This window comes from Ursus arctos, unplaced genomic scaffold, assembly GCF_023065955.2.
Source record: "Ursus arctos isolate Adak ecotype North America unplaced genomic scaffold, UrsArc2.0 scaffold_3, whole genome shotgun sequence".
NCBI classification, from domain to species: Eukaryota; Metazoa; Chordata; class Mammalia; order Carnivora; family Ursidae; genus Ursus; species Ursus arctos.
The window spans coordinates 27147491-27171733 of record NW_026622985.1 but is presented as its reverse complement, the minus strand read 5'-3'; the positions used below and the strand labels follow the sequence as shown (position 1 = coordinate 27171733).

The 24243-nt window shown below is 35.7% G+C and overlaps 1 protein-coding gene across 3 annotated transcripts in view; it reads left to right on the top strand.

The window, feature by feature from the left end:
- SEMA3D (semaphorin 3D) overlaps positions 1–24243 on the top strand; it is a 240737-nt gene that overhangs the window by 150844 nt on the left and 65650 nt on the right. For all 3 annotated transcript variants that reach the window (XM_057304256.1, XM_026504666.4, XM_057304255.1), the window contains 6 exons: positions 893–1007; positions 2414–2483; positions 5420–5564; positions 19498–19720; positions 21565–21653; positions 23517–23558. In XM_057304256.1, the coding sequence (XP_057160239.1) occupies positions 893–1007; positions 2414–2483; positions 5420–5564; positions 19498–19720; positions 21565–21653; positions 23517–23558 (684 nt within the window). The remainder of the gene's footprint in view (positions 1–892; positions 1008–2413; positions 2484–5419; positions 5565–19497; positions 19721–21564; positions 21654–23516; positions 23559–24243) is intronic.

Sequence of the window (24243 nt, the reverse complement as noted above, 5' to 3'; positions counted from 1 at the left end):
ATGTAAATACATTAATGGAAATAATGACGCCAAAAGTAATTTTTGAACATTTGTTTTAAGTACTTACAGTATTTATGCCATGAAACAGTCTCATCTTACTTACTGTAAACATAGCAGATCTGGTCCAGTCAGATAACAAATTGTATGAATTTAGTGTTCACAGGAACATATTACATTAAAAATAATCAACAGATCTTTTTAGGGTGAATTATTGAATTTATTTTACTGAATTGATTTAAATGCCTATGTTTGGTAAGTGACTAAAGAACATTTTAATGAAATATTTCAGAGTCAAATAAAGTATGGAAAAACATCAACTAGCATTTAAAACAAGATAGGTTTTATATGTATGTTTATGTTGCCTTATTCCTTAATTAGTAGTGCACTAATTTTGGGAAAAGGACTGTTTTTTTAAGTCTATAGCATATTTCTAAAGGCTGTAAATCACAATCTTCATCACGTGTATAATATACAAGTCAGTGCTAGTATTTATTGAACATAAGTTGTCTGCCCCTATGATAAGCACTGTACACAAATTTTTCTATTTAATCGTCAAAATAATCAATTTCAAGGCATTAATCATATTTTTTCAGTGAGGAAACAGAGACTTGGATAGTTAAATAACCTTTTGCAGGCCGTGGAGCAAAAAGTGACAGAGATTTGATTCCAGGCCTCACTCATTTACTGGCGAGCCCTGCCTGCACCTGCACGATCTCTAGAGCTGTGTTGTAGACATTGTGTTCATTCAACCATCAGAAAAGCATGTAACGTTAAGGGACAAAACTGCCTTTTCCCTTATTTGAAAGTTCAAGGCCTTAAACATGTAGGTTCCCTGTCTTTGTAAATAGTGACGCTAAATCTGTATGTTTATTATTTTCCTTTTTTCCCCCAGAATGACGTAGGAGGACAACGCAGCCTGATAAACAAATGGACGACTTTTCTTAAAGCCAGATTGATTTGCTCAATTCCTGGAAATGATGGGGCAGATACTCATTTTGATGAGCTTCGTAAGTCACCTGTTCCTTTTTTTTTTTTTTCTTAAAAATGACTTCCTGCCTAATAAATTCAGCATTTGTTTTATTTTAGCCCCAATATAGCCCAGGACAGCTTGCAGGAGTGTTATTACTAAATTCACACACACAAACAGCATGGAGGTACTCTGGGTTTCAGCATCACATTGTGATGAAGCAGTTCCTCTCTTTTTGTAAGCATCCTCATAGTTACGAGGAAACAAAGCTGCAGCAAGAGACAAAAAGCTATTAGCAATGGGTCTATAGAACCCATCCATTCTTCATGTGGCCTTCTTTTTTTTTTTCCAAGTTTTACCATTGTTTTAATTATTGAAACAAAAATAACGTAAGTCAAATCGTGTGCAACAATGTCTCTGATGTAAGAGGTGGATATGAATTTTATATAACAGTGTCTTATCCACTATAACAAATTTCCAATAATTTGACAATTATCTTTCAAAAAACTTCACCCAAATTCTAAACAAAGTATGCAAATTGGAAATTAACTCTAACAGTCTATAGGGAGTAAGAACTTGGGTTCTTTATTCTGAGGACGCCCTCTGCTGGAGAGCATGAGAGATTGGGTGAACTCGCTCCTTCTGACTTGAGAAAAAGAATACTCAGAAAAGTGTTAGACGGATTATTCTCTTTCATTTCCCCTCTTTATCCCTCTCAAAGCTAATTCTAGAAGTAGTTTTTTCAGTTAAATATAAAGTTAGAATCATCAAATCTTACCTTTTGAGTTTGTTTTTGCCTTGCAGTGTAAAAATGATTTTATCATTGAACGATTTTGCCATACAGTATTTAAAGTATACGTTTAATATTCATGGGTGATTCCTCATGTTGTATATAAGCATGCTCACATCTTAAATAATCTTTTAATGGATATTATTTACACATACTTTGGTATCAATACTGCTCAAGTAGTTACAAAATACTGAACAAGTATTACACAAGTAATCCTGCACAAGTAATTAACTTGTGTAGCTATTTTTACATCGTTAGCAAATAGATAATTGAAATATTAGTAAGTTGACACAATTACAGGACAAGACTTTTTTTACATTGGAAGGTAAAAACACCCTATGTTTTTAATTTCGATTCTGTAAGAAGTCACATACCTCTAGAAATAGTCATGGAGAGATTATCAAGTAAATCATCCCATTTATAGGTGATTAAAGTAGACACCTAAGAGGTTAGATATCCAGTTCCGGGTCACACAGCTAGTGAGAAAACCGGTTTTAACCCTTAATTTCTTATGTCATAATGTAATGACTTTCACTGTTATCTTAATTTTAGATACTGTTAGAGTCTCAGAAATACTGTGTTCTTAAAGAAAAGGCAAACATGTAATACTGAAATATAAAAATATAATGAATTGTTATTTTTTTCCCCACTAATAGAGGATATTTACTTACTCCCCACAAGAGATGAAAGAAATCCTGTAGTCTATGGAGTCTTTACCACAACCAGGTAAGTTAAAAAAAAAAAAAAGCTTATAATTCTGTAGAATTGTAACATATATGTAAGAAAATACTGTTACAGGGTTTTTTGTCCCTTTTTTGTGTGTGAAAAAAATACCCATTTTTCATTTTATTTTTTCATTTAGTGTTTCCTAGAAATCTTTTAATATCAAGTCATAAAATGTCTCTTTGTTCTTTTTATAGCAGCAGAGTACTCCTGTATCAATGACCACGATTCATTTAGCCAGTTTCCTATAAATAGACATCTCCGTTGTTTCCAGGGCTTTGGCGGTACGCATAACGCTGCAGTAACTAAACTTGTACATGTGGCTATTTTCTGTATGAGCAACTAAGCAAGTCCATCTGTGAGCTAAATTCCCAGACTAAAGTTACAGGATGCGAAGGTGTATGCATATACTCACCATAATAAATGGATCAAGCCCCATGACATAGAAATAGTATTATAGAAATACATGCTTTAGTCGTTGGTTAGACTGCAGTCATGAGATGCGACACCCTTGACTTCTAAAGTGCCATCATATACAATCTTAGATGCCCTTCCATTACCCGACAAAGATGGGAGTTCACTGTTATCAGCATATCATTATTGCTCTACTAACTTAGGCAAAGGAAGTTTGTATGACTTGCGCCAAGAAGACGGACCAATTAGTAGTAAAAATGGGACTAGAACCAAAGGTGTTTTCTTAGTTTTCGCCCCTGTGTTTTTGTCTTCTTTCTGTGTAATTCTGTCCTGTACTTGTCACTGAGATGCCCCAAGTTCCTTCAAAGTTGTCCTGCATCTATGAAGCTTTCTCAAAGAATATATAGACCTTATATAATTTTATTTAATATTAATTTCATTTCGTTCAGTAACTTGAACGTGGTACGTCTTTATTTTACACATTACTCACTGCAACACCTTCTTTCAACTACTTATCTACTTTTTCCATAGCTCTGCTATCACTGTTGCTTATATTGATATTAGTATTGGAAGGATTAGTAGTATTGGTATTGGTATTAGAAAAATAGTCTTATTGCCTCCTTTTGAATAAATTATTAAAATAGTCTGTAGGCAAATTATAATTTATTTTCTATGGCATTACCTTCATTCAGTTCACCTTACCCCTTATACCAATAGTGTTGGTTTGGACGATATCAGAAAACAAAATGCTCTTTGGTTCATTGTAAGTTAGAGAGTGTGAATATTTAAAGTGAAACTGAAGAAGATACCCTAAGAACGCTGCTATTTGGACTCCATTTTTTCTGCTAATTTATATCTGAACTAAAAAGATGCAGGAAAAGCAAGTGTCTGCAGTTACTCAAGTTAAGTATCTCCTCGCTAGTTCTCTTGGCATCGTTCCATTCACAAAACTGTCTTTGAAGTCACTGTGTGTTCCGCACACAAGGCACAGACATGTGCCAGGGATATATAGCCCCAAGATAGTTATGTTTTTTCTCCTACCAAGTTTTCTGCCCACCCATAGTGAGAAGTTACAAGTCAACTCTTTGTTCTTGGTGTACTTGATTATTCTATTTTTAATGCCGCCCCGAGGACTGAGGTAATACTGGGATTCAGTGTCACATCCTTTGTCAATAAGAAGATGTGATTAATCTGCAACAATAGCAACACCATAAAGCATGATGTGTCATTCCTTTAAAATATCCTAGGCAGAGGATGTGATTTTTATGGGGGCATCACCTCCCTTCTTAGCAGAGTTTTCTTCCAGCTGCTTCTTTGCCGTGAGCTCCCGATGCTTCCCATTAAAGTCATTCCAAGATTATGTTTTTTAAAGATTTTATTTATTTATGTGAGAAAGAGAGAAAGTGAGAGAGACACGAGAGCAGGGTGAGAAGCAGACTGCCCACTGAGCAGGGAGACCAATGCAGGGTTCCATCCCAGGACTCCAGGACTCCGGGACCATGACCTGAGCCAAAGGCAGATGCTTAACTGACTGAGCCACCCACGTGCCCCTCATTCCACAAATATTAATGATTGAGTTTCCCATGCTAGAGAATCCTTGGCTCACTTGTGTAGTGCTGAGATGACATGTCTTAGATAATAAAAGGTGAGCTCGTTTTTATGAACAGAAATCAGTGAAAATTTTAGATGCAGAGAGAATGTCTTTTATTTTCCAGAAATTTAAAAAAAAGATGAAACATCTGATGACAGTGTTAACAGTTTTTACCACTAATTTTCAAAAATTTGTGAAATTCCCATGGAGCTTTTCTGCTTCTTGATTATGTGTCCTCCAGTCCTGTGTAATTAAGATTAATTTTAAGTATCAGATAAGTTACATACATAAATTCAAGAAGAAATTTGGAAATTCAGGAAGAAGCACAAAAGAATTCCAAAATTTTTTCAAATTAATAAAAATTGTATGAGGAAATTATTAATAACCAATATTTATGAACATTCACTCACTTGAAGAAAACATAAATGAGATATTTATTATTTAAATACCTAAAGTGTTCCTCTATAAACAAATAGATAATGTAATTTTGTTATTTTGTAAGTTCTTTAGAAGATATTATGCTGTAAGAACTTCAGATAAAATTCAAAAGCATGTATATAAATTTGATACTCTTTTCTGCATATTTCCTTCTGTCCTCCAGTTTTTCTAAGTAATTCCCATGTATCCATTAAGTGTCAATGCAGATGCCACCTACTCTCTGAAAACTTACCAGACAGCCATGTACTGGGGACCCATCTGCATGCTTGCTTCGCTTGTTACTAGAATTATCTGTACTGTAACTGCTATCACACTTTTTTCAGGATTACTTGATTATAAGCTCCTTAAGGGCATCCACACATTTTGTCTGCAGCACCTATCAGATGGAATGTGCTGCCCAAGATTGTCCACACACCTGGTTATAATATGTGCTCAATAAATAAATGCACAGTGACTCATGTGCAGGGAATGATTGGATCATGTTGCTTTTTTTCAGCTCCATCTTCAAAGGCTCAGCTGTTTGTGTGTACAGCATGGCTGACATCAGAGCAGTTTTCAATGGTCCATATGCTCATAAGGAAAGTGCAGACCATCGTTGGGTGCAGTATGATGGAAGAATTCCTTATCCCCGACCTGGTACAGTATGTATCCAATTTCATAATCAAATTATTTTCTGAAGCCCATGTCCTCTTCCTAATTCTATTATAATAAACTATGCTATTCACCACAGCAACATGCACTGTGGTTTTAAAAATACCTATTATCTACAATGATATATTAGCATTTCCGTCCTTCCCTGCAACTTGACATTTTTTTTTCTTTTGAGTAAGAGCTTTAAGTACTACAGGAAACATGGATTATATCATAAGAAGCAGGTGATAATGAAAATATAGTGCTTATCCTCAGTAAGTCTACAGAATCATCAAGATGATTTGATATCTAGAATGACAAATATTCCAGATTAAATGAAAACGCCAAATAAACATTTATTTCCCACATACAGCTCTGTATGTAACTAGAGCTTTCAGGTCCTCATTTCTACTTTTCAAAGACTACATCAATTACAATGGTTTATTTATTTCTTTATTATGTTGCATCCGTTAAAAAAAATTACTTTGCAGTGTGAAATCTGTATTTACATTATAAATGGAAGATTTTTGTTTTGTTTTGTTTTTGTGGGTGTGATTAAAACAATTTAAGTTATTTAAAAATTTTAGGATGGGTTAATTGACCTAATAAAAAGGGATAAATGCCTTTTTTTTCCCTTTATGTTTCAATATGAATATTTCTACCAGGAGGTCTAAAGTAATCATCAAAATCTCTGAGAAAAATTACTGACTTAATCCATCCAATTCTACTGAATTTTGTCTTTTCGTATGTTTGCTCTTAAACAGGAAACAGTTGGTAGCCAGGCTTTCTGAATTCTCTTTTCATCTTCCTGTTACATAACCTAATTAATTTTGGGAAACACACTTTGCAACCATGTCTATTTTCCTTTTCAGAATTCCTCAATAGAAATATGTTTCAAATATGTTTTTTGGACTGATTATAAGGTGGTCACATGTCCATGGAAAAAATCATTTTTGCCAATAATATGATTTTCAGGATTCACTTTTTAAAAATTTTTAAATTTAAATTCAATTTAATTAATATATCCTGCATTATTAGTTTCAGAGGTAGAATTTAGTGATTCATCAGTTGCATATAACACCCAGTGCTCATTACTTTAAGTGCCCTTAATGCCCATCATCCAGTTACCCTATCCCCCCACCCACCTCCCCTCCAGCAACCCTTAGTTTTTTTCCTATTGTTAAGAGTCTCTTATGGCTTGCTTCCCTCTCTGTTTTCATCTTATTTTATTTTCCTTCCCTTCCCTTATGTTCCACTGTTTTGTTTCTTGAATTCCACATATGAGTGACATCATGCGGTATTTGTCTTTCTCTGACTGACTCTTTTCGCTTAGCATAATACCCTCTAGTTCTATTGAAGTCCTTGTGAATGGCAAGATTTCATCCTTTTTTTGGCTGAGTAGTATTCCATTATAGATATATACCATGTCTTCCTTACAGGATTCACTTTTTTATTTTCTTTAAACATCAAAGTGGTACTTACTTGTCTTATTTATTTAACAGTAACGTAAGGTGTGGGTTAGGGTGTGCAGGTACTCCTCTAATGGTTTTACAAATCTTAACTTCATAATGATTCTAAGAAGCAAGTGCTATTGTTATGAATGCCATTTTACAGATGAGCAGTCTCCGACACAGAGAGGTGCAGTAACTTGCCCAAGGTCACAAAACTACTGAGTGGGGCACCTGAGTTTTAAATCCAGTACTCTGGCAGCAGAGTCCGAGTCCTTAGTCTTTGTAGTATGATACTATGTTAAAATTTTCTTATGTTAAATTATGTTTATTTTCCCCTTTGATAGAATACCTTTTACTGAATATTATGTTCCATAGATGTGTATACTGAACTATAGTGTACATATATATAATGAATATATGTAGAATTTCAACTTACATTATATATGTTTGGGGGTTTTTTGAGGAGGATAGTTAAAATCCAGAGGGAATTCTAGTTGAGGAAATTTCACCATACTAGGATTATGGGGTTAAGTATCATGGACTGTCACATTCGGAGCTGCTTCTACGTGAATTTATTTTATTTTATTTTATTTTTTTTTTTAAAGATTTTATTTATTTATTCATTCGACAGAGATAGAGACAGCCAGCGAGAGAGGGAACACAAGCAGGGGGAGCGGGAGCGGAAGAAGCAGGCTCACAGCGGAGGAGCCTGATGTGGGGCTCGATCCCATAACGCCGGGATCACGCCCTGAGCCGAAGGCAGACGCTTAACCGCTGTGCCACCCAGGCGCCCCTACGTGAATTTATTTTTAAAAATACTATAACCGTTTTTGCCATTAAAAAAAAAACAAACCATTTTCAGTCATCCAGATGTTACTGGAGAATTGGGGACTGAAACCATCTACATTTTAATTGCAGAAAAATTTTTGTGGGGTAGGGGCAGAAGGAGAGGGGGAGAGAGAATGGTAAGTAGGCTCTATGCAGGGCTGGATCTCACGACCCTGAGATCATGACCTGAGCCAAAATCAAGAGTGGGACCCGTAACCGACTAAGCCACACAGGCACCCCTACCAAAAATAATTTACATATATATATATATATATATATATATATATATATATATATATATATATAGTAGCTGATTCTTATACTAAAAAATTGAAATTAATCATGGAAATGATCACATGCTGATGCATCCAGATTACTTTATTTTTTCCATTAAGGTGCTACCTAGGGAGTTGTAGCACTTCTCACCTCCTGCCTGAAGAGCTGTGAAATGCCACAGGAAGCTTAAAGATGAATCACGTGTCAGGGCCCCCCGGGTGACTCAGTCGGTTAAGCGTCTGTCTGACTCTTGGTTTCAGCTCAGGTCATGATTTCAGGGTCGTGAGACTGAGCGGCGCGTCAGGCTCTGTGCTCAACGTGGAGTCTGCTTGTCCCTCTCCATCTGTTTCCTCCCCTCCGCCTCTCTCTCTTTCTCTCATAAATGAATAAAATCTGAAAAAAAAATTTAAAAAGACAAATCCTCACTACCAAAGAGATACTTAACCTTTTTTTTTTTAATTTAGAAAAGGAAAAATATGAGGCATAAGAAAGTGTCATTTAACAAAGTTATTCCTTTATTCTTTTTTAAACGTCAGCATTTCTCATGAAATTCCTATGCTTTTTTACATGCGTAAGCACATTCAAATCTGTAGCAAAGGCTTGGTAATTATGCCTTGTAACTAGAGATGGTCCCCAACTGATGAAGGCTTCACTTCTGATTTTTTTGACTTTATGATGGTACGAAAACGATACATATTCGGTAGAAACCGTACCTGGAATTTTGAATTTTGCTCTTTTCCTGGGCTAGTTATACGTAGTGCGAGAATCTGGTGAAGCTGAGCAGGGTACCAAGCTGTAGCTCCCAGCCGGCCATACCACCCTGAGTGTAAACAATCCATGCGCTTAAAATCATTCTATTTTTCACTTTCGTGCAGTATGCAATACATTACATGAGATACTCAACACTTTATTATAAAATAGGCTTCGTGTTAGAGGAGTTTGCCCAACTGTAGACTAATAATGTAAGTGTTCCGAGCACAGTTAAGTTGGCTAGGCTAAGCTATCATGTTGACCAGGTTAGGTGTAGTAAGTGCACTTTCAACCTACGATATTTTCAGCTTAGAATGAGTTTATTGCGGGGCGCCTGGGTGGCTCAGTCGTTAAGTGTCTGCCTTCGGCTCAGGGCGTGATCCTGGTGTTCTTGGATCGAGCCCCACATCAGACTCCTCTGCTGGGACCCTGCTTCTTCCTCTCCCGCTTTCCCTGCTTGTGGTCTCTCTCTTGCTGGCTGTCTCTCTGTCAAATAAATAAATAAAATCTTAAAAAAAAAAAAAAAAAGAATGGGTTTATTGGGACGTAACCCCATTGTAAGTCGAGGAAGGCCTGTAAACTTTTATTCATAGCCCGAACTCAGGCCAGTATTGGTAATGGAGACAGAAAGAGACTCCAGAAAAACTCCAGCGGAACAGCACTCTCTTTGATCAGGAAGATTATGTCCTTTTTATAGAACTTCGAGACATAAAAACGACTATCCTAGTTACCATCAGAAGTTGTTTATTTTTGCTTTACACTTTCGGTTAAACGTAGGGTTCTTTCTTGTTGTTCTGAAGTGGTAAGATGGGGATTAAATTTAATAACTCTGCTTGACTCCAGATCTCATGCCGTTAACCTCCGCACCACTCTACCTTCAGCGAGATCAAAGTGAATAACCAAACAGAACCTCACGTTGTTTCTGCAGGGGTTGATCTGTTCTCTGCACAAATGATAATGCAGTTTGACACCTTTTGTGCCTGTCATTTCTTTTCTTGTAATTCTGGGGCACACGTCTTACTCTATTAAAAGCATTGCTAAATCATTTGCTTTCTACTAAATGTCCGAATCTTCACTGAAAGCCACTTTACACTTCACTTAAAATCTTTAAATAGATTATTTTAAAAACCTCCTTTGCGTTTACATTTCCCCACTCGTGTTCTCATCACGGTTGCTTCTAAAGTTGTGCTCCCACTGGGCCTTCTGCTGACATCATCACTGAGGGAAATAAACACTACGACTCTTCGTGTGCCACAGCTACTTCCGCTTTCTAGTTTTGACAGAGTTCTGTACTTCCTGTGACAAAAAGTCAAACCTAAACTCCTGGCCTTACCACGACATCATTACTCTACGATGTCAAGCAGGCTGGAAACTCCCAGATGACAAGGAGCCCTTCCTTCACTTCAAGGGATTCTCCTGCCCTCTGGTGTCCAAACTGAATCCCTGAACAAACTGTGTTTTGTTCAGATGGACTTTTTCAATCATTATTGAATTTTAGGCCTTGACAATAAGTTCCACATGAAACAAAATATGGAAGAATCCATAGTGAGCAGTACAGGTCAGAATGGAAACCAAATGAGGTCAGGCCAACGCGAGTAGCAGGCTGCTCGAAACCTCAGAATCAGGAAGATTTTTTAAAGGCAGAAGATTTCATTTTTGATATTTGATTTTTTTAAAGAGATGTACTCGGTAGTTTGATTCTGTTGGTAAGGAATTTTATAATTTTGCCAAAGTGTAAAATGGTAACAAATGCTTACTTGAAAGTGAGTTTCGGTTTGTAAACCATTCCCGTATCAAAAAGGTGACAAGACAGTACTTTAAAAAATTTTTATTGTGGTAAGAACACTTACTGTGAGATCTGTACTTTTAACAGAGTTTTAAGTGCACAATACACTATAGCCTACAGATAATGCTGTGCAACAGACCTCTGGAACTTATTCATGTGGAGTAACTGAAATTGTATACCTATTCATGAGTGACCCCCACTTTCCACTCCCCGCAGCCCCAGGCAACCACAGTTTTATTCTTCGCTTTCATGAGTTTGACTGTGTATGTAAGCGGAAGTATGCAGGTTTTTATCTCCTGAACTAATTTACTTAGCTTAATGTGCTCTAGGTTCATCTACACTGGCACATATTGAAGGATCTCCTTACTTTTTAAGATTGAATAATATTCCTTTGTGTGTATATATTACATTTTTTTAACCCACTCATCAGTTCATAGACATTTAGACTGTTTCCATCTACAGTATGAAGATTGCTCAAAATATGAAAAATAGAACTAGCGTATGATCCGGCAATCTCACATCTGGAAATTTATCCAAAAGAATTGAAATCAAGATCTTGAAAAGAGATTAGCATTCCCATGTTCATTGCAATACTATTGACAGTAGCCAAAATGTGGAAAGGACTTGTTTTTGAAGTTCAAATATTCAAGAAATGTCTGTTTCACTCTTCTCAAATCATTTTGCCATACTTTTTGACAATTTCTAAACCTCCAAGTTTGTAAAAATCACTTCATTTTTAAATTCTATTTCCCTCTACTTACTGCTTTTCCTATGCAATATTTTAGCTTTACTTTCAAAGATCAAAACTTACACGATTTTCCCAACCATGTTTCCATTCTTTGGTAGGGAGCAAACAGAAGTTGTTATAGGCACTCTTTTAATTTCATAATTTGATTATACTATGGGCACATATAAGTCAAATGAAATATCAAGTCAACTAAGCTAGCCTCTTTGTTCCTATTTATTGGACCTCATATCCTGTAAGAACTTGACTAAGAATTGTTAAATCTCAAATAATCCCTGAATACACATCTCCCCGCTTCAATTCTATTTTAGGAATTTACATCTTTAGAAAAATTTAACATCTTTTTTTTTCCTTTTATCCATGGATTAATCAACTAGCTATTTGATTTAAGCAACCCACTACAAAACGTCAACATTAATATTGTTTTAATGTCAAGTGATTTTTCAATTACCATCACCAAATGTAAAATAATGAAATCTTTCCCTTTCTATAATATTTCTAATCTTTGTCTAAACAAGAAGCCCCATCGTGTACAAATCCTCATATGGGCTCTTCTCTAGAGTAAATCAAAGGTGAAGGCTAAACGTTTCCCACCCCACCCTGCCCTTACCGTCTCTCTTCTCTGCTATCAGATAAAGTCTCCTAAACTATGGATGTGGGTGTGGATATGTCTAACAGTCCTTACTTATTTCCACCAAATTATTAATCTTTCTGACACTATAAAAGACATTGAAAAGTTACAAAGTTCTTCTGATTCCAGGTCCACTGGAAACATTGTCTTACCAAACGTGCTGCCGAGGACCAGCTCTGGGTCCTGGTGTATCCACCTGTGCTAAGAAGACTGTTTTTGCTTTAATGTGTCAAAGCATCACTGACTTGACTGAGGTTGATTTGTGATTTTGCTTCAAAAAAGCAAATCCCTGAGAAATTGTGTCATAGGGTAATAATATGTAATGTTAATAACTCGATCTATATTTAATAACTTGATCTATATAGCAGACTGGGTATATGCGGTGGCACTTCACCTAGAACTAGAGTGATTTCTTAGATATTCCAACTTTTACTTTGGCCCAAGTTCTCAACAGAAGAGGTCTGCGATAACCATGGAATCCACAAGTTTCAAAACTCTGCAGGCACACTATCTTCTCTTCCTGATCTACCAAAACTGTCCTGCGTGAGCAACGACATACTCTTGTAATACCTTTTTTTCGTACAGCCGATCATTCTTGGAATTGTATGTCTTCATTAATCTAAACTAGATCTGAGTTGTGATGTAAGCTGGCCCAAGTAAGTAAGGATTTTCTTCCTGTAGAAAAGAAATGTTTTAAGGCTGACTCCAAACATAGTATGCAAAAAGAAAAATACATAATTCAAAAATAGTATCCTCTACCACCTGACACCTATCAGAATGGCTAAAATCAACAACACAAGAAACAACAAATGTTGGTGAGGATGTGGAGAAAAAGGAACCGTTGTGCAACGTTGGTGGGAATGCAAACTGTGCAGCCACTGTGGAAAACAGTATGGAGGGGCTGCTGGGTGGCTCAGTCAGTTAAGTGTCTGCCTTCAGTTCAGATCATGATCCCAGGGTTCTGGGATCGAGCTCCACATCGGGCTCCCTGCTCAGTGAGGAGTCTGCTTCTCCCTCTGCCTCTGCTGCCCCTCTTGTTTGTTCTCCCTCTCTCTCTCTGTCTAATAAATAAAATATTTTTTAAAAAAAGAAAACAGTACAGAGGTTCCTCAAAAAATTAAAAATAAAACTACCTTATGATCCAGTAATCAAACTACTGGGGATTTACCCCCCAAAATACAAAAATGCTAATTCAGTGGGATACATAGACCCCTATGTTTACTGCAGCATTACTTACAATAGCCAAATTATGAAAGCAGCCCAAGTGTCCATCAATAGATGAATGGATAAAGTACAAACAATGGAATATGATTCAGCCATAAAAAGGAACAAAATCTTTCCATTTGCAACAACAAAGATGGAGCTAGAGAGTATAATGCTAAGCAGAATAAATCAGAGAAAGACATGCCGTATGATTTCACTCGTATGTGGAATTTAAGAAACAAAATAAATGAACAAAGGAAAAAAAGAGACAAATAAAAAAACAGACTCAACTGTAGAGAACAAACAGGTGGTTACCAGAGGGTGGGTAGGGGCATGAGAGAAATAGGTGATGGGGATTAAGAGCACACTTACCATGATGAACGCTGAGTAAGTTACAGAATGGTTGAATCACTATATTATACACCTGAAACTTAGATAACTCTGTTAACGATACTGGAATTAAAATTAAAACCTTAATTAGAAAATAGTATCTTAAACTTCCTTTTGGTTTGTATAGTGTTAGACTGTGATAGTTTTACCAAACGGGACTGAAAAATAATGGAAGAATTCCCTCACGGCATCTCATGTTAGCTTCACACTTAGGCACCTGTGCAATATGGCTAACATTTTGTTGTTGTTTGTTCTGTTTTAAGTAAGACTTTCCTAATTCATTAACAATCTGTAGGAAACTTTGGGAAAATCTCATTTTATGCACCACTAACTTGTAGAAGCCTCAATTATATTAAATTCACAGTTTTATTTTCTCCTCGACATCTGTTCGCTGCATGGCCTTCCTCTTACTGGATAACAAACTGTTACTTCGTCACCACCCCTGAATTACCGAGGATATCTTTAATTCTGTCCCTTTGGGTTTTTTATTTCAGAAGAGAGAAGCAGAGACAGGTGTACAATCTGGGCCCTCCTGACTCTAAATTCCCAAATCTGACTACACTTAACAGAGTGTATGACAAAACATCACTATCATTTTCCATTACCCGTATACAGGCTGTGTTTCTCTGAAACGGTGTGAGAGACAACTGATTTCTAACATTTCTCAATCGTTTCAGCTGGCATTCAGCTTTCTTTTCCATGGGGCCAACATTCTCTTTCAAAATGAAGTTGTCCAAATCCTAAGCCACTTACTATGTTCAACAGTGTTTTCCTTTCTGTCTAATAGAAATTCCTCTAAAAGAAAGGAAACTTTAAAAAAGAGAAAGAGCTACAGCCATGTTTTGTTAAATGTCTCACTAGATTAAATTCAGCTTAAAACTATTTAACTTAGAAAGTAAATGATCCAAAATTGTTGGTTTAATTGTTGTCTTTAAATTACTATGCAGTTAGGCTAGACAGAATCCAACCTTCATACAAGCTGGGGAGCTTACTATTACATTTTTAGGTCCAGAGGTCAAAATTCATTTGCTGGTACTAAATAAAATTTTGAATGGCTATTTGCAGATGGGAAATTCATTTCTTCAAATGCTAGAAGACATATTGCTATATTAGACACTGAACAATAAAGAGGAAACCTGAGATTTTGTTTACCTTTTAAACATAGCAGAATATTCAAGGTTCAAATATAACAACAATAAAGATGGGTTTTAATTGCAAACAAAAAGAGAGAGAGAGAGATTGAGAAAGAGAAAAATGTGCCTGTATATTTGCACCCCTGGCCTTTCTGCCTCTGACATTGAATACAGGATCTTTCCTCATCCGTGTTATAAACTGACTCTTAGATGTATCAGCAGGGGGATAGGATGGCACTTGTGCAATTGCCATTTTTTTTAATATAAATGAAAATCAGACTTCCGTTACATAGGTCGCTTATTTTTCTCAGCTTGCTAAAAATGAAAGCCTGGTTCATCTTCCCTTGTGCCACATCTTTCTTCTCTCACATGAGGCAATCCTCTGATTTGTTTAAATGGAAAGTGTAACCTGTAGAGAACAGCCTGAAGCAGCAGGGGGAGAAAACTTTTAACAGCTGTCTGGTGCCTTGCCAAGGGGCAAAGTGCTCTCATTGGATGAAACCTATTTTTCTCCTCTTATCCGTCGCTTCCCACTGCACAGCCGAAGGCCCTATACAAACAGGCAGATCTGCCAAGCATAACACGGTCACACCTCGCCAGCCGTGCGTGCAGCCAGCCCTGGGAGATAGGTGCCGGACCAGGGCTGGCTGCGGGTGGGCTCACCCCTGTCCTTTCCCGGTGCACCTGGGCAGGTCCCTTTTCTCGAACACTCCTGTGCTGCTATTGTTTCCAGCAAGATACTCACATTTTCACATTTTGGTATAGCTCTTTTCTTTCCTTCTTAAATATTAAACTACCTTAAGAGTTTCTGAACACAGTAGGTGGAGACGCAGATAAGTTCCCTGACTTATTTCCTACAGGAACTGAAGTGGTGGAAATCAGGCAAATGTGAAGAAAGCTGGAGCCCACAAATAAATGATTCTTTACCCTACAGTCAGGTGGACTGTGTTACTACGTAGAAAGTAAGAGGACATACATATAGACAAAAATTCACGAGATTTTTAATACCTGAGACGTATAGCTTCGATAGGAATATTTCCCAGGGTTTTTGGAGGGAACTAATACGATCATTTACTTCAGATGTATCATTTTCCCACAATTTCTTTTTGTAAGAGCTTATTTATTTATTTAGAGAGAGCACGAGTGGCGAGAGAGGGAGTGGGAGAGAGCAAACCTCAAGCAGTCTCCTCACTGAGTACAGAGCCCGATGTGAGTCTCAATCTCTCCGCACTGAGATCATGGGCGCCTCTTTCCCACACTTTCTCTTTTTCCTTTATGGAATTTTTTTTTCCTTCTTTACTGTCTTACCTGCTTGGCTTGCTTGACATCTCCAGTTATTTTTCGACCTGTGTGCTACACAGCTGTATGATATCAAAGGAAAAATTCCACTATTTTTAATGTGTTAAAATAACAATATTTAGTTCAAACTGTACTATCTTAAACCTCAGGGAGCAACTCTACCAAATCACTTTCATTTGTGAAAGCAGAGTGGAGACGCGGACCTCAGAGATTGTGCACAGCAACCTAAAGGATAAAGATCTTATCCAAACACTGGCAGTCTGCCAGGTGGAAAAGCTGCCATAGAAAAAAATACATTGCCAAAGATCATTTTATCATTGTCAATAGAAACCAGGTTTTCCTTCTCTTCTTTTTTCCTTAGATTTTATTACCCTTCAACCTTTTTGTCAGAGGTGAGCAAGGAGGAAAATTGTCACGTTTGCTTCTTTGCTAAATTGTTCATGTCTTTGTTCATCTATACTTTTCTCATATTAAAGTTCCTAATTATTTGAAACGTTGGTATCAAAAACTGTGGCTTGAATGTAATGATACTTCTTTTGGAAATTTGGCTACTTGTATAACTGTAGTTACGCTGTAGCTGCACGGTCAAAAGAAAAAAATTTTTTTTCTTAAGTTGGAGGGCTGTTTCAAAAATGTAATGCAAGCAAAATCATGCTTTTGCTTTGATTTTAATGATAGACCAACTACCTCAGGCAGTAGAAGCCATAAGCCCACTATGAGTCGCCTTTGACGGAGCCTCAAACGTGCAGCCTGTAATTGGGCAAGAGCTTTGTATCATTTGAGCTCCACATCCTTTTGAGTTGTAGCTTAATCTATTTAATATAGGGTTCCTTCCATTATCCTGTTGACGGATTCCTCTTGGCTGGAGGCTAAGTGCTAGAAACAATGACTAAAGACACTTAGATCTTTAGACCAGCATCCAGTTAAGAATATGCTAAGTAATTACCAAATGGTTAATATTCAGTACCTCTTTGGTGCAGATCTGGGACAAATAAATAGATATCAGGAAAAGCTTAGTTTTTTTAAGACCACACGTGAGATTTCTGTAAAAGATAGAAAAATTCTCAAATTACAAATGGAAAATCATTAGCAGTTTTTTTTTTAAATACAACTTCTTTGAGATTTCTTCTAATTTAGTGACCCATTATGATTTTATTCCTATAAAACTGAAGGTCAGGGTCACATATTGTGACTAACTCCAGTACATTTAATTCCCTGAAATGATTCTCTTGAGTTCAAGGATCTGAGAAGTACAGTTTGAAGCCTTGACAAGATTCTAATTAGAGCCTGGTGTAAATGGCTCAGTTCAATGGAGATTATGTTTCCAACTTGTCTAAATATGAAAATAGGGGAAAAGCAGTGCTTTTTGATAGACTTTCCTTAATGTCACTCATTTTCTTCTCTACGAATACAACATACAGCCAAAGTTTTCCATTCCACAAGAATGTATTAGTCTATTAAGAATTCAAATGTGATGACAGAATTGTTCTGAATTAACTTTCTGAATTACAATATTTTGAAATAATAAAATAATTTGGTATGTGGAAGGGTGAATATTTGGTGAAAAAATCAAATTATAAAAAAATTCTCTTTGTTGAGACTATGGACTATGAGAAACAAACTGAGGGCCTCAGAGGGGAGGGGGGTGGGGGAATGGGATAGACCGGTGATGGGTAGTAAGGAGGGCACGTATTGCATGGTCAGTGGGTGTTATACGCAACTAATGAATCATCGAGCCTTACATCGGAAACTGGGGATGTACTGTATGGTGACTAACATAATATAATAAAAAATCATTTAAAAAAATTAAAGTATGGCTCCATAATCTAAGGTGATTACAAATAAAATCAGAAATACAAAAAAAAAAAATTCTCTTTGTTTTCATGTTCTTTATGTAAAGGCACATCAAATTCATTTAATTTGTACTAGTTTGAACTTTTGTGTTTTTCCACCAGGGGGCAGGGTATGCTAACTATTGAATTAGTGAACACAAAAAGCACACAAGAGGCAATTTCAGACGCAAGTGAAAATTTCTCTGAATGGTTCCTCCACAGATCCTTTAGGGAAAGAGCTGTTGAATTGTTCACAGCATAATTTTCACACCAGTTATTAAAAAAACTAATTACAGTGTAAAACTATTAAAGCTCTTTTACAAGTAATTTTTATCACATGGTGATTTGTTCCATTTAATTTTTAATAATCATGGGTTTAATTTAAAACTGCAATCATAAATGAATGAAAAGAAATTGAAAATAATGATTTCTCATATACCCATGTTTATAGATCATTTTCTTCATAATTATTTCAACTCAAATTTCATGTGTCTTCATAGGAAACAGTAAACTTCCTAACAAATCCACTGTGGAAACTTTGGAAAATACAGAAAAATACATATAATTTAGAAAGTTTGAGAAACTTTGGGAAGCCTGAATAAGCAAGGATAATCTGTTTTACTAGGTTCTCTCTGATGATCATTAGCCATTTCACCTGCCAACAAAGAAAAACAGTTTTCTTTTGAGATCTGAAGTTAATTCAAGAAGAGAATAGTTCAAAATACAACAGAAACATCTAGCGTGGGGGTTTTATATTCAGCTTTCTGAGATCAGACTTTTTGGAAGAAAAGACAATTGCCTTGGGATTGAAATTATAAATTTTCACTTGTGCTAGTGCAGCTGAAAAGAGTATTTCAAAAGCAAAATCCCAAATAGGCATAAAGGACTTAAAATATATACAATTTTGAATTGAGGTATAATTGATGTACTAGTTTCAGATGTGCAAAGTGATGATTTAATATTTGTTTATCTTGAAAAATATACAATAAGTCTAGTTAACATACATTACCATACATAGTTACAAAATTCTTTTTCTTATGATGAGAACTTTTAAGTATATTTTCTTAGCAACTTTCAAATATGCAATAGTGTTATTAACTCTAGTCACTATGCTATCCACTATATCCCCATGATGTGATTATTTTATAACTGGAAATTTGTACCTTTTGACCCCCTTCACCCATTTTGCCAGTCTTGCCCCTCCCTGCCTCTGATAACCACCAATCTGTTCTTTATATCTATGAATTTGGTTTTTTTTTTTTTTTAAGAGCCACATATAAGTGAGGTCATACAGTATTTGCCTTTCTCTGTCTGCTTTATCTCACTTAGCGTAGTGCCCCTGGGTCCATCCCTATTGTCTCAAATGATGAAATTCCGTTCTTTTTTATGGCTGAATAATATTCCATTTTAATAATTAAAGTATTTTTGAGAGAGAAAACTGGATTTAAATATATTCAAGGTAAACTGCTTTTATTTACAAGGACATGTGATTTTATATTGATCCTGTTGACCATTCCTTTAATATTATCAATGGTAAGTCTTAAAAACCTTATTATAAGTAAGTATAAATTCCTCAGGTGCGTGAAAAATGTCTTTACTCCTCTCCCCATTTCTTTTCAGTGTCCAAGCAAAACCTATGATCCACTGATTAAATCCACCCGAGATTTTCCAGATGATGTCATCAGTTTCATAAAGCGGCACCCCGTGATGTTTAAATCAGTATACCCAGTTGCGGGAGGACCGACATTCAAGAGGATCAATGTGGATTACAGACTGACCCAGATCGTGGTGGATCATGTTGTTGCAGAAGATGGCCAATACGATGTAATGTTCCTGGGAACAGGTATGCTAGAATCAGATTATGCTTTCTTCCAAAAGAATTTTTCACTATTAGACAAAGAAAACAAACACTTCAGAAAGATTATTGGTCAAAATCAAACTGAGTAATTATTAGCTAACATCTAGTCAGTATTTCTTAACATTGCATATAGCACAGTCTTTTAAGTGACAGTTATAAGTAACTCCCCGCCTCCTTTAGTGTTATTTGAGATTTCAAAATATATTTGTATAATTACAATATGCCCGCTTAGATTAGGTGCTCACCATATTTGTTGATTGACTATGGATTAAAATTAAACAAGTACGGCTAAGCAATGTTTCTTTTCAAACTTCACATTTTCCTCTCTCTAGGAAGATTTTTGATTAACTCCCTCAAAGGATCCCTTCACCCAATTTTGAGAATTGCTGATTGAGTTGACTTAAGATGGCTTTTCAAAAAATTAAGCAGTAGTTTGTAAAGATCTTTAAGTAGAAACTTGTTGGAAATTATTTTTCCTGTCTTTGAATTTTGTGGAGCAAGTATCACTTTCATTATTAGAACCCATTTTAATTTTTTTGTCTGTCAACTCAGTAATTATAAAACAATTAAAAAATATTTTTCCAGAAAAAGAAATATTGCTTATTTAGTATGTCTCAAAAAAAAAAAAAAGAAAAGTATCATTTCATAATATCATGTGAATTCTAATGGCAGTAAAGGTAACATGCATCATTTAGACAAAAGTACTTCATCCTGGGTAAATGTTATATGATTTAATGAATCAGGCAAAATTTGAAATAGTCTCTCACGAGTTCTAAGGAGTTTGCCACTTAATTTGCAGTGCCCATCCCAAGCATTCCCAGGTCAACATTTCCAGTGTTGTAAATGCCATTCAGCCACTAGGTGGTACTACCTAACTTTTACTGAGAAAATTATAAGGTAACTAAGATGGATAGATTTTCAATTATGACATTTGGAAAACGTATATTTAATATTTTTCAAAGATCCTAGAATCATTTAGAAACAGAGTTAAATAACTCAGACTATTTTGTGTAAATAGGATCATTACCATACTTGAATATTCTTCAACCCCAGTGCCGGATTTTAAAAGCATCTATTTTGTATAAGTTAATTTTCAAATGAGGGTTTTTTTTTCTTTTTTCTAAGATGTTCTTTTGATTGTCTTTCTGTAATAGCATTCCACCTTGGAAACTGCAATAGAAGATCCTGTATTTAAGGCATTTTACTAAATGTCAGTTTTTGGTTTATAGTCTTTCAAATTTGGTTTACTCTTTTAAATTAAACTAAAATAATTTTAAATAAAACTTCAGTTTCTAGCCCATTAATAATGTTTCTGCAAATAAAATGTTTGTTGAGTGCACAATAATTTTCCCCATGTAGTTGGTTTCAGTAATTTCTCTATCATTTGTTAACATGATTTTAAAATGTATATATCCTACCTTTCATGGTAAGTTGGATATGATAAGTACTGAATAAATACTTCTTACATTGAGAGAGAAAAAAAATTATTTTAGTATATTTTCACCTTTCAAGTTACAAAAAGGTCATTCCACTTTAGTTATAATTTCAACCAATATTTAAATGAGACATATATATTCCTTTTGCTAGGAATGTACACGTCTTTTAATATTTTCTTTATAATATGTGTTTTATCAGCTAAAAACTATCATGTTTTGGAAGGAGAGAATCCAATCCATTAAGCTTCCCTTCTTGCATGCTTTATTTAATCTGACTTCTTTGAGAGGCATTGAAAGAAAAATGAGGGGAACAATGTGAAGGTTGCTAGGCATATACTTACAGCCAAACACTGAAATAGAAACAGCAGGATCATAGGTAATGTATTTTTTCAGACATTGGGACAGTCCTCAAAGTGGTCAGCATTTCAAAGGAGAAGTGGAATATGGAGGAAGTAGTATTGGAAGAGTTGCAGATATTCAAGGTAAGACAGTCCAGACTTCCAGAAGAAATGGTGAAACCTAACAGCCCTTGGTATAGGAGAGTGTGTTTAAATACATCGTCACTTTTCCTGCAGAAGTCTGTGCACTTGGCTCCTTTATTTTCCTTTTCCTTAAGCAATGGGAAAAAAGTTTTAAAAGCAACTGAGAATGGGACTCCCCGTTCCTTGTAGAATACCACTAAATTCAGGGCTCCTGGGATTGCCCCTCATTACTTTATTCTCTAAGCGTATGGTCAGACAAGTTGCCACAGTAGATGAAAGCCTGGGGTCTCTTTGACTATCCAGATGCTTTTCTACTTTATAAATTTTACTTTTCAATTTCTCCTCAATTGAATTTGAGAAAACTGGAGGAGTGTATAAATCACATGTCCCTGCTTTTCTGTAAGGAATTCTTTTTTTTTTTTAAAGGTTGCATGATAGTAAGTCTTCATTTTTTATGTGTGATACATTCCCCTAAAGAGTTAGTAGATCTAAAATAATAGTTTTCCAGATTTGGGGGATGTCTGACTTTTAACAGTACATTTGAATTGTGGCGTTCTTTGTAGATGCTCAATGACATTTAGTTTAAAATTATTTTCTGAGAATAACATTAGAAATAAAATTGTATTTCTGAAAGGAGCCTTTAAAAAATATGTTGTTTCATTCATAACATTTTTATTGAGATAGTTCATTAAAATGAGCTGTTTCCCATGAACATCTATTGCCTTAAAATCAAGTAGAGCCCCCCACTGAGAGGAAGGCAAGGTAATTAACAGGCCAAGTTCCACAGGATCCTGTTTACATTGTGATGATAATAGTGGTCAAGGAGTTAACTAGAACAAGATCTGCTATCTGGCATCTACCAAAAACAAAGTCTTGGGTGTTCCTGAGGGAGAAGCTGATGTCAAATGTAAGTGTGAACCCAGAAGCCAAAAATAAAACCCCCACAATACATAGGGCACCTTAGAATAAGGTTTACTTGTTGGCTGTTAGTGTCAAGAGGAATTGTTTGCATTCCACTGTTAAGATTAAATAATGAATCTCTTTCCTTCATTAAAAAAAAAAAAGTTATTGGATAAGACTTTCTCATTTTAACATCTTTCTTTCATTTTTTTAATGTATTTTCTTAAACTTTTGATATCTGCTTCTGTTTATTGGTTTGTAACTATTGGCCGGTGAGAAATGAATGAATAGTAAATAGAGAGAGAGGTAGATGATAAGTAGATGAAAAAATTTTAAAGCATGCCATCCTTTAGTTTGGTACCTTCTGCGTTCATGTTTCTAGTTTTGTATTGCATGCACGAAGCCATAATGTCTACAAGTAAAGCTAGCCTTAGTTCACATCGCAAAATCACGGACATCAATAGCTTGCAGTTTTCCGTAAAGAATACGCTCATCCGCAAGGAGCACTATAACTTTCCAGAACTCTGCTACTTGAACAAGTTTTTGAACTACTGATCTAAGTAAGAGCAGAACGAGGTAATAAATAATTATGGAGATGTTCTTGTCAACACTAGCTTGAATTATATGGAAGCAGTTAAGATAAGCAGATTTAGAAGGAGAAGCCTTGTGGGCAACTGGGAGCGATTTTCAATGCGGAGTATTTCTTCATACATTTAGGTAATTTTTCTGTAATAAGATACTTCAAAATAACTATTTTGATACTTTCTATTAAGGTAGAATTACCACACATTGGAAGGAAATAGCAAACATTAAGATCCTTTCCCCCCCCTGTGTAACAGACCCTTGAAGTTTACTTCAGTGATCTTTGGTACATGACAAAACAACATATTGGCTGCTATAAAAGACTGTTAATGATTACTTTATTAACATTTTACTTTATTAACATTTGACTTCTTTTTTCAGCACTCATCAATCATCTTGAACATGGAATTGTCTCTGAAACAGGTACTTTCTAATTTTTGTGTAAAAATTAGCCACAAAAGCAACAAGTTGCTCAAATTCAAGTTCAGTTTAGGGAAAATCTATTGAAGTTGAAAGTTAAATTGTGAATAATGTAAAAAGCTCTAGCTTATTTGTTTCTTTTATAACCTATTAGAGGCCATTGTTGCAGTCCTTGCCTTAAGAGAAGTAGAACCAAATATCAGTAAGTGATTGATATAGTCTCCCCTTCCCTTGGCTCTTGAAAACTGAGTTCACTTTCTTTGTCTCTTGAGGATGTGTTTCTGTCAAGGCCATAAGAAATTCATGTAGAATACCAGCCCTAATCACTAAAAATGATTTTTAATCAGGGAATCCAGAAGTTAGACTATGGACTGCGGTGGCGAAGAGCCCAAAAGTCAACCTCCAGCCTTCCACTTAGTATCTGACTCCTGGAATCAATTTCCTTAACAGCGAAGTTAGGGAAACAAAATCCACCTCCTAATAAATGGATGCTGAGTGCAAAATTCTAGACAGAGAGTTGGTATATTGTGAAGTAAATGGTAGCTAATAGTAATATTTATTAGATTCCACAATTCTCAGATATGATACTCCAAATCCCACTTGATTCAAGAGGTTCAGACTTGCATTAGGCTAAGAAAGTTGTGGGACATTGTGTTGAACCATAAGGTATTGCTAACACTGTCTTAAT